This window comes from Monoraphidium neglectum, assembly GCF_000611645.1.
Source record: "Monoraphidium neglectum strain SAG 48.87 unplaced genomic scaffold scaffold00669, whole genome shotgun sequence".
Classification (NCBI taxonomy): Eukaryota; Viridiplantae; Chlorophyta; class Chlorophyceae; order Sphaeropleales; family Selenastraceae; genus Monoraphidium; species Monoraphidium neglectum.
In genome coordinates, this window is record NW_014012959.1 from 12,368 (window position 1) to 23,001 (window position 10,634).

Consider the following 10,634-nt stretch of genomic DNA (forward strand, 5'->3'; position numbering starts at 1 on the left):
GCCCGCCGAGCCCATCGCCATCCCGCTGCTAAGGCGCGCCGGCAGCAGCGTCGAAGACGTGGACGGCGCGGGCGGCCGCGACGCCGGGGGCCGCGCCAACGGCGTGGATGACGGGGCGCCGGCCAGCCCCGCGGACCCCTCTCTAGACCCAGAGACACTTGAGCAGCTGCTGCGCAAGGCCAGCCCCGCGGTCGGTGAGCTGCCCGCCGCCCCATGCAGCGTCGGTTGAGCGTTTCTTGGCAGGCGCGGCGGATGTGGAGGCGACCAGGCGGGAGCCTCTGTGGCAAAATGCAACGATTCCAGGCCTCGGAAGCTCAGGCGCTGCACCGCACGCAGCAGTGGTACCCACCGCATCACGCATACATACTATCCCTCAACGCGCACGCGGCGTCACGGCGGGACCCCCACGCTGCACAACCACCGCACGCGCAACCGCCAGGCGCCACGCGCTTCAAGGTGACCGACGTGCTGCGCGACATGAGCCTGCAGCGCGCCGCCCGCCGCGAGCTCGAGGGTTCCGGCCCTGACGCGGGCGCGCTGTCCACGGCGTCGGACCCCGACGCGCTGCTGCCCGGCGCGCTCGACGGCGCCGGCCACGAGGGGGAGGTGGACAGGCAGCGGGCGGCGGTGCGGGAGCTGGACGGGCAGGTGGCGGCGGAGAGCCGGGTGAACCGCGGGATGGCGGCGCTGCTGCTGGAGCGGCTGGACAGCAGCAGGAGGTGGGCCGGGTTCGTGAAATTGGGGCTTATTGAGGGTGGCCGTGCCATGTATGTGGGGGGATATGAGGGCCGCAGTGCCGCCAGTGAGGGGCGGCGTTGTGTAGGGGAATTTCGAGGGTTTGGCCGTCCCGCCAGTGAGGGCCGGAGTTGTACGGGAGGTTGCGAGGGTGGCGGTGCCGCCAGTGAGGGGCGGAGCAGGAGGGATTCCTCAGGACAGAGGGGGCCGGAGGGAAGCAAAGCATGTTGGTGATGGAGCGGCAGCCCAAGAAGCAAAGGCTGGCGGCAGCCCTGGCCGTTTGCCGTGTTCGCCGCGCTCCGTATGTTCGCCTCGGAACCGCCTGGCCAGCTGGCCCCTGTTTGCATCGGCATGCTGCGCGGAGCGCCTCGCTGTCGGCGGCGCTGCCCTGCCCCTTCTCTGTGTGCCTGCTCATCTACACGTCATCCCTCACCACAACCGTTGTAAATCGATCTTCATCCCCGCACCTTCCAGGGCACTGGAAGGCCTGGCCAAGCTGGTGGGCGGCATGGCCGACTGCCAGGCGGCCTACAGCGCCGCCCTCGAGGCCGCAGCGCGCCTGCCCCTCGCCGGCGACTGCGACGGCGCGTCGATGCGCCCCGCGATGGCGGCGCTCGTCGCGCTGCCGCAGGCGATGGGCGCCGCGCACGGGCAGGTCGCGCTGCTGCTGCGGGGGCTGGCGGAGGGCGTGAGGGCGCTGCACCGCGAGTACCAGACAGCGTGCAGGGAGATACGCGGCGGCGCGGCCACGGTGCGGCGCCTGGGGGGCCGGCATAATCGGTCCCCCGAGGACGAGAGGGTGGGGAGTGGAACCGAGGATGTTGTTTGGAATGCTCGCGCATGCACGAGCCGTCGTTGGCATCCAGCTCACGCGCCGCTGCCCGCGTACGCGCCGCCCGCGAGGCAGGTCCAGCGCGGCATCGAGTCTGGGCGGCGGCAGCTCGCGGCGGCGTTCCTGGAGCACAAGCAGGTGTGCGAGGGCTTCGATGCGGCGGTCGGCAAGGCGGGGCCGCGGTGCAAGGTGATCAGGGCGGTGGAGCAGGACCCTTGGGCCACAGAGGGGCGGCTGGTGCGGGAGCACAAGGCGCTTCAGGCCTGGCAGGTGGGCGGGGCACGGGCGCGGGCGGACGACGCGCAGGCGCTGCCACCGGGGAGGGGGGAGGGGTCATAAGGGAAGGGGAGGGCAGGGAAGGGAGGCGGGGCCGGGGACAGCAGGGAGGGGGCAAGCAGCGAGGGGCATGGGGGTGCAACCGGCGAGTTGACTTTCCCAGCAAGCCTTTATCTGGTCAGTTGACAGGATGTTGCACGCCATTAGTAAACACGCCGTGCACCAGCGCGGCCCATTTCACACACACACACGCACGCCGCCGTTGTGTCACACAATCACTAAGAAAACAACGGCTTCGCCCACAAAAACCACCCTGTACAAACCTCGTTGCCGACCCCCCACAAGCACTGCACAACACTGCAAATACACACACACACACACACACACACACACACACACACACACACACAGAACCCCCACGCGACTCCGCCCCCTCCCCAGGACAAGGAGCGCGCCTTCCTGAAGGAGTCCTTCGCGCGCGTCCAGACCCTCGAGGCACAGCGCGTAAAGTCCACCCAGGCCGCCGCCCAGTCCCTCTCCGACGGCTACGCGCGCGCGCTCGCGCCGCTGCCCGGCGCCGCCGCCGCGCTCGCGCCGGCGATCAGCGGCATCGACGGCGAGGCTGAGCTGGCAGAGCTGCACCGCGTCGCGCTAGACACGGGCAGCGCCGCCGAGGCGCTCGCGGCGCGGCAGGCGTCGGCGATTGACGACGCGAGCTCGGACCTGTTCTGCAGCCCCGAGATCCTGCGGCAGGGGCCGATGGAGGTCTGGGACGCGCGTCGGGGCGAGTGGCGGGGGGCGCACTGCGTGCTGACGCGCGCAGGGTTCCTGCACTGGTTTGCGTCGATGGAGGACGCGGCGCCGCTGGACGTGCTAAACCTGGGTGCGCTGGCTGGGAGAGGGCGCGCGGCGGCCGGGCGGGCGGCCGGGCTTGGGATGGAGCCGGCCGCGGTGGTGTCTGTTGGAAGGGGCAGGGGCGCGTGCGCCGGGCCTCGGCGTGGCTGGGGGTGAGAGCACATGCAAGGGCCCTCGGGCCCCTGCCTTGCCTGCAGACGTACGTAATCACCCTTCCACCTGCCGCGACCCCTCCCCTACGTCGCCGGCTTGCTCCCAATCAAATAATCTAATCAAAACGCGGTGCATAATCGCAGGACGCTGCCAGTTTGAGCAAGGCAAGGCGCCGGTGTTCAATCTGGTGGAGCTGTCTGGGGGCGCAGTGTCGTCGTGGCTCGGGGGCCGCAGCCGCAAGGCCACCTTCCAGGCTCCGACGGTGGAGGAGTGCTGCGAGTGGGCGAGTGAGAGCGGCCGCCGACCTCGACGCCGCTGCTCGTGCGGGGCGGGGGCGGGGCTCCGGAGGCGGGGGGGCGGGCGCTTGTGGTTGCTGTGTCGGCGCAAATGGGCAGCGCTGTGGGGCCGTGCAGGGAGCGGCACTGTCAGGCTCTGATGACTCTTGTTGGGGGCTTGCGTCGCTACGCTCGTCCACATGGGTGCTGATTCTCCACTGCACCTGTCCTCGGCCCTGCAACCCTCTGCCCTGCAGTCGCCCTCCGGGAGGCAATAGCCCTCGCCGTCAACGGCAGCGGCGGCGGCGGCGGCGGTGGCATCGGCGCCCACCGGCGTACGCACAGCAGCAGCACCGCAGGGGCAACATGAGGCGCAGCCACGAGGGCGGCGCTTCTAGTGCAGGCTGGTGACTCGTGACGCTGACCTGCCCAGACTGGGGCTTCATTTTCAAGGCTTAGGACTCAACAACTCCAAACAGACGGCTCCGTTTCAACCCAACCGGTTGTGTTGAGCCTACCACGCACTTTATCCGTGGCTGCGTACAGACTCTTGACCGGCAGCCGAGTGCCTTGTGACCGCTGGACCCTACTTTCACTCCTTAGCCCGCACTACGCACAGGAACTGCATCCAGCCGTTGGCACCTCCTTTTGTGCCGAACCAATTCCCACCATCCCACACCTCGTGCCGACAGCGTTGGCTGATGGTCGGGCGATGCAGGTGCTGTGACTCGAGGCATTTAGTCATGGAGGCGCTCCTGTTGTTGTAACCCACGCAATACAAAGGGGCGATTGACTCTGCTGTTCCAGCTCGCCAGTACCTTTGCAGCTTACAGTGATGCGCCCGTGGGCCGTGCTTCATACTGCGTGCGACCGAGCATGGGTGGTGGATGGTGCCACGCTGCAGGCGGTCCCTGCAGGTGGCAAGGCCCACGCAAAAAACTTGCAAGAATACAGAAATCAGCAGGCTCACGTTTCTGGCGCTCCAAACGCACGCATGCAGACCTGATTGAACATCAGCACTCCCTGCTTAATGCGCTGCCACGCCCATGTGGCCAGTGAGCCGCAATTTGCCCGCCCTCGACCGCTGCACCGCCGCTGCTGCCCCCGCCGCCACTGAAGCCTTGACCCGTCTTGTGGCGCAGCAGCGGCAGCGCAGGCCCCGGCCCTGCGGCCTCGACCCCACCATCAGAGGCTGCGCTCTGCTCCTCATCAACAGCCCACGAGACGCGGCGGTCGCTGCCTGCGAAGCCGCCACCGCTGCACTGGCAACCTGCCCCCGACAGTGCTGCAGGCGGCGGCGTCGCCGGCAGACCCACCCCTTGGCAAGGGGCCGAGGCGCCAGGCGTCTCTAGCGTCGACAGCTCGCGCCTGCCGCCTGTGTCCGCGGCGGCGGCCGCGGCGCGGACCTTTGCGGAGATGAGGGCGGCGATTACGGCGGCCCCGCCCACGGAAACGACCTCACCCGCCCCTGCCCCGCTGGCAAAGGAAGCGGCCGCGGCCGCGTGGCGCTCAAACTGTGAGACGAGGTCGCGGATGGAGGCTGTGGGCCGCTCGGCCATCTTGCAGTGCTGCACTTGCTGCTCTTGCTCTTGCTGCTCTTGCTCTTGCTGCTCCCCCAGGTCGCATTCTTGCCGCTGCTGCTCCTGTTCCTGCTGCACATACTGCTGCCCCTGCTGCTGGTGCCCCTCCTGCTGCTGACCCTGCTGCTGCTGACCGTGCTGCTCCTGCCGCTCCTCGTCCTCCTCCGCCTCCTCCTCCTCCATTTGCTCCTGACGCTGCTCTGTGACTACCACCACCCCCGGCTGCAACTTGTCCTGCCTCTGAGACTCAAGTGGTTGGCCTCCAAAATCCCGCGCTTCCCAGGGAACATCCTCCTGCCTCTGCACACCCACCGATCGCTGCAGCAGATGCGGCAGCGCACAATGAGATGCCGCAAGCTGCTGCTGCCTGCGGCGTGCGAGCGCCGCAGCGAGCGCCGCATGGGGTGGTGGCAGCTGGGCTGCAGCTGGAGCCTCTGCGCAAGCGGCCATTGAGCTTTCCAGACGGCCACCGCCACCGCCGCTCCTCCTGCTGCTGCTCCTGCTGCTGCGGCTGCGGCTGCTGCAGCGGCTGCGGCTGCTGCTGCTGTTGCTGCTGCTCTTGCCGTCATTTGCGCCAACATCCCCAGGGGTGGCCACAGCCAGTGCTGCATCTGGGGCAGAGAGCCTGGCAAAGCTGCCTTCAAGTCGGTCCTGTGGCGCCTGCAGCAGCGATGACACGGCGCTTTCACAGCCAGGGGGCGCCTGCCCTTCAAGCTGCCGCCGCTTGTGTAGCGCCAGCTGGAGCAGACCCTCAACACTGGCATCCGTCAGCTGGATGATGTGGAGTGTCCCGTATGGCTGCTGCTGCTGCAGCTGCTGCTGCTGCTGCTGCTGAGGGTGTGGCTGAGGGCTTGAGAAGCTGCAGGGCTCCTGCATTGCCGTCGAGGGCCCAGACGCCAACCTGATATCACCTTCCGGCAGCTGGATGCCGTCACTGATTCCACCATCTTCATCACAGCTGCTGTCCCCGCTGGTGCTTCTGCTGGAGTCCTCGCCGTAGCTGCTGCTGCTGTCGCTGGGCCGGTGTGCGGGCCCCTCCCACCTGGACGGCCCCGCCACACCGCCTGAGCTGCGGCGGCGCGTCCACAGGTCACGCCAACCGCCAGTCTGGTTAGCGTGGAGCCGTAGCGACAGGGTCTCAGCCGCCAGTTCTTCTGGTGCTTGCTCGACCACAGCGCTCGGGGCACCTTCGAGGCTGTCCGCCCCCGCCGCAGCCGCACCACCAGCGCCGTCGCTGCAGGACGCCTGTCCCACTTCCGCGGCCACCCCCGCCGGCCTCAGCCCCGGGTCCTCCCGCGTTTGCCGCGGCTGGCGCTGCTGCTGGACAGCCGCCGTGTCGATTGATGCCAGCGAGATGGTCAGCTCCATCGACTGGCGGCGGTCGGCATGGCCCAGCGCGCCAGAGCCCGCCAGGCGCGACAACGACGTGCGCAGCTCCGGCGGTAGCTCTACCAGATCTCCCTCAGCTGCAGGGACGACGAACCCATCCGCACAGCCGCCGTCCCTGGTGCTGCGTTGGGCGAACGGGCAGCCGTCAGACACCGTGGCTCGCCGGCGGCCGCGCGGGCCGGCCGGGGCGCTGGGAGACGCGCGGCTGCCGTGGCTGCGGCGGCGGGCCGGGCGCTGCCGCGTCGCGCCCCCCCTGGTGGCGGCGAGGGCGGAGAGCAGGTCTGACGCCGTGCGTGCATGCCTGCCGTGACCCGGCCCGGCCTGCGCCGCCGCCGGCGCCTCCTCCCAGAGGGCTGAATCCCGCCACTCCACGACATCGCGACCCGGCGGTGCCGCGACGGCGGTGGCGCTGCTGGCAATGCGCAGAATGCCGCTGGTTGGGGAGCTGGTCGACGCAGGGGAGCGCGGGCTCGCGGCGCTGCACGCGCTCGCGCTGTCGTTGTTGCTGTTGCTGTTGCTGTGGACGGCAACTGACACGTCCGAGTCGTTTGTGTCTGCCGCAGTTCCACACGTCAAACCAGGCACCTCATGCTGCTGCTGCTGCTGCTGCTGCTCCTGCTGCTGCTGCTGCTGCTCCGGCTTCTGCTGCTGCAGCAGCTGCTGCTGCTGTCGCACTGCAAAGGACGTCTGCGACTCCAGTGGGGGCAGCAGCAGCAGCATGTCGCTGCTTGAGAGCGCATCGACGCCCCAACCATCCATGGAGACCTGGCGCGAGTGCGCGCTCGCGCGCCTGCTGGGCTGTGACCCGCTGCTTCGCCCTCCCAGCTGCTGCGGCTGCTGGCTCCGCCCGCACACCGCATCGTGGGCCGCGTCTGCTGGCAAGGTGGTGGCGGACGAAAGGGTGTGGCCTGCCGCGGCAGCTTCCAGGCTGGACGGAGCCATGACAAGCCAATCGTGAGTGAAATTGCTGCTCGGTTTCCGCGAGTGGAAGCTGGCCCGCCTCTGGTGCCGCGCTTCGCCGTCCGCGCCTGCCCCACCATGGTCGCCGGCGTCGCCGCGGGCGCAACTGCTGGTGATTGATGGGGCGTTGACTGCGCCCCCCGCAGCCCCCTCTTCAGGGGGTAGGTCAAGGGGGCTGACTGAACGTGCAGCAGCCGCGGCTGACGCGACCACCTCCTCGGCAGTGGCGCCGCGGCTGCAGGCACAAGAGTGGTAAACGCTGTCGTCGCCTACCCTGTGCTCCTCCTGGCCGCCTGATGAACCGTCCACTTGAGTGGTCGCCGCCTCCGAGCGCGAGCAGCTGCAAGGTAGCTGCCCCGCTGCACCGCCGCCCGACGCCGACGAGAGACGGCGCTCCAGCTCCCTAGGAAGTTGGACAGGCATATCTGGTTGCTGCTGCTGCTGCTGCTGCTGCTGCTGCTGCTGCTGCTGCTGCTGCTGCTGCTGCTGCTGCTGCTGCTGCCGCTGCCAGTCGGCTGTGGCTGCAGCAGCAACAAAGGTGTGGATTTGCTCGCCGCCGGACGCGCCAGCAAACAGAAGCCGCTCCGACGCGTCAAGGCCCGCCCGGGCTGCCACTGCTGCAAGGGCCTCTGCCTCCGGCAGGAGCTGCCGCCCACCACGCCCAGAGAACGACGCGAGCGCCGACATGAAGTCATCGGACAACTGCCCGTGCGCGCCCCCCGGCACGCTGCCGCTGCGCGACGCACCCAGCCGCGCGCTGGACGCGCGCCTGCAGGTGGCGGGGCCGCCGTCCCAGCTGCTGCCCGCGGAGGAGGCGGACGCTGCGGCCAGGTGCGGCGTGGGACAGTCGGCGAAGGGCGCCTCGTGGCTGGCCTCCGCTGAGCCAAACTGGAAGTGGTCGATCGCCGCCAGCGAGGCCGGGGAGAGTGGGGGCGGGGGCGAGCCGCTCCTGCTCAGCACAGCTGCCGCGGGGCCGTACAATGTCTCTTGCGGCTCTGCCTCATGACTCAGCGACGTCTGCTGCGGCGGAGCGATGATGCCAACAGCTGCGGTGCATGGCTGCAGCTGCGGCCGTCCGTCGCTGTTCCCGCACGCCCCAGCTTCTGACTGTCCATCATCGTCATCTGTTGTGTCGGTCTCGTACCCTGACCCGCCCTCGCTTTCGCTCGGCAGCTCGAGCACCTGCCGCGCCCCGCTCCTCTCAGCCTCGCATGGCACGCCATCCGCCCCGCATGCCACGCCCTCGGCTGCGCCCAGCCCCTCGGCCGCCGCTGCCGCTGCGGTGTCGGCTCGTGCTGCGGCGTCCTGCCAGCGCCGCGACAGGTGGGCGGTCAGATCCCTCAGGGCCCCAAGATCTGGAAGTTCTAGCGCTGCAACCGCCATTGCTGCCAGCTGATACTCCTGCTGCGGCGGCTGGCGCCGCTCATGCGGCTCCATATCTGGATGTTGGACTTCGTATACCATTGACCTGGCCGCCGGCAGCGGCTGCCAGCGAGCGGGTGCTGGGGCTGCAGCTTCGGCCACCGCAGGCGCGGACGCAAGAGCAGAGGCCGGTTCGGCGGCCGGGAGCGTGCGCGCGGCCTCATAGCTCGGTGGAGGTGCCAGATGCTCGCTGGCGCCGCTGGCGATCGAGCGCTCGCCGGCGCAAAAGGCATCAGCCAACGGCTGCTGCTGCTGCTGCTGCTGCTGCTGCTGCTGCTGCTGCTGCTGTGCGGCCGGCTGCTCGTGTACAGGTATGGCCGGATCTGCAGCCGGTGGGGTGGCAAACCTTGGCGCGTTGGAGGCTGCGGCTACTGGGGCGGGCGTCCGAGCGTCCAGCTTGCGGCTGCTGTGGCTCTTGGGCCAGCACCTGGGCATCGGCCCCTCGTCTTCCCGTGGCCCCTGCAGCCTGGAGGCGCGCGCGGGGCCGCTGCTGCGCCCAAACGCCGCGAACACGCGCCGTTCCGCGCGGGTCGGTGTGCTGAGGGGGCAGCTGGCTGACGAGGGGGTGGCCGCGGGCGAAGCCGCCGCGCTGCCGGCCCGCGAGGCCAGGCGGGCGCCTACCGGCGAGCTGGCGCTGCTGTTTGCGCCTGATGTATGCTTGGGCATGTCTTTTCCGACCGCCAGCTCAGGCGGGCGCTCGCCCTTCATTGCCCCTGCTGCCAAGTACATGGGAGCAGAAAGCAGAGTCTCACAGAGAGTGCCGTGTAACACCAGGCGTTCGCATGACGCTGGTAGGGGTAGAAATCAAGCTGCTGAATGCTCGAACTGACCTGTTGGATGCCCGCACGCCTGCAGAGCAAGCCAAAGCGCATGCGCCTACGACAGCGTGTGTTGCTGCGCCCCGGCTGTGCACGCGCCCTTGGGCCAGCCGGCGCCACACCTGTCACCACTGAAGAGGACCTAGGATTTCACCGCCCACATGACGGCCTGAAGCCCCGCACGCAGTCTCGGCTGTCTTGGTCAAGTGCCGTCAAGGGGACAACGACACATAGGGCAATGTGTGGGGTTCAATTCGCAATACCAATGTGAAGGCTAGATGATCGCGCTGGGTCGATCGCGGCCGGTGCGCTGTCCTTTCAACAACAGCTCCTTGATTTTTCTATCACAGCTAGGACGCGCTGGGCCGCGTTATTCGGCAATCATCATAATGGATACATGTTTGCTGGAACATTACACAAGAAGGGAAGCGACCCAAATTCGATCTGCACAATTTTGGAGCACCTCAGCTGCACTCATCGAGGACAACCCGTCAGCACACCAATCCCTTAAGAATTTAGAAGGCCTATTATATATTTATTCAGCACACTCAGAAAGCGCAGCTGTAGGGTGCCCATTCGGCGACGTCTCGGCCGCCGCAGCCGCTGTCTCACCACCGCCGCCTCCGCTTGTGCTGCCGCCAAAGCATCGTGAGCACCGGGCGCCATGCGGCAGCTTAAACACCACGAGCGCAAGCTCCTCAAGAAGGTGGACTTTCTGCGATGGAAGAACGAGCACAACATGCGGGAGCTGCAGGTGCGCCGTGGACGACAGCGCAGGGCGTGGCGAGCTGCACTGGCCTGCGCGTCGCTTGATGCGCATGCCGCTGGTGCCGCACCCCTGCTTTTTGCGCCGCCGCTGCCGAGGCTTCACACGCCAGAAGGTGGTGCATGGCATGTGTTTTGTTGACCCGCGGGGGCCGACGGCACGCCCCAACCTCTGACCCCAAGCTGTCTACCGCAAACGCCCATCCTGTGCATCCAAGGCGATGCGGCGCTACCACATCCAAAACCGCGATGACTATAAGACCTACAACAAGATTGCGGGCATGATTACTAAGCTGACCAACATGCTGCGGCAGCTGGGCCCAGAGGACCCCACCCGCATCGAGCTCACAGACCAGCTGCTGGACAAGTGAGGAGGGCCTGCACAGGGCTGTAGCTTGGGGATGGCGAGTTGAGGGGGTGGGCAGATGGGAAAAGCGGGTAGGGGGGGGGTGTGAGGGTGGGGGCCAGGGCATGGGGTGATGGCTATGGGGTGGGGTCCTGTTTGGGGGACTGAGGTAGGTGGGACGCTGTTCGTATGTCGTTTGTCTGATGACTGCGGCTAGCCCTAGCTGAG

At 68.0% G+C, this 10,634-nt stretch overlaps 3 protein-coding genes across 3 annotated transcripts in view; 2 read left to right on the forward strand and 1 right to left on the reverse strand.

Moving 5' to 3' along the window:
- MNEG_4722 (hypothetical protein) overlaps positions 1-3,496 on the forward strand; it is a gene marked incomplete at both ends in the record, with an annotated part of 4,316 nt that extends 820 nt beyond the window's left edge. The window contains 7 exons of the mRNA XM_014046804.1: positions 11-194; positions 440-719; positions 1,210-1,486; positions 1,643-1,837; positions 2,285-2,726; positions 2,995-3,138; positions 3,384-3,496. Of these exons, the coding sequence (XP_013902258.1) occupies positions 11-194; positions 440-719; positions 1,210-1,486; positions 1,643-1,837; positions 2,285-2,726; positions 2,995-3,138; positions 3,384-3,496 (1,635 nt within the window). The remainder of the gene's footprint in view (positions 1-10; positions 195-439; positions 720-1,209; positions 1,487-1,642; positions 1,838-2,284; positions 2,727-2,994; positions 3,139-3,383) is intronic.
- Positions 3,497-4,139: 643 nt separating this feature from the next.
- On the reverse strand, positions 4,140-9,185 carry MNEG_4723 (hypothetical protein; the record flags this gene model as incomplete). Its single annotated transcript, XM_014046805.1, has 1 exon — positions 4,140-9,185. The coding sequence occupies one exon, from the start codon at positions 9,183-9,185 to the stop codon at positions 4,140-4,142; it is 5,046 nt and encodes a 1,681-aa protein (XP_013902259.1).
- A 774-nt stretch (positions 9,186-9,959) lies between these two features.
- MNEG_4724 (U3 small nucleolar ribonucleoprotein IMP3) lies at positions 9,960-10,431 on the forward strand (the record flags this gene model as incomplete). The annotated part of the gene is made up of 2 exons (XM_014046806.1): positions 9,960-10,049; positions 10,279-10,431. The coding sequence occupies 2 exons, from the start codon at positions 9,960-9,962 to the stop codon at positions 10,429-10,431; spliced, it is 243 nt and encodes an 80-aa protein (XP_013902260.1).
- Between the last annotated feature and the right edge of the window lie 203 nt (positions 10,432-10,634).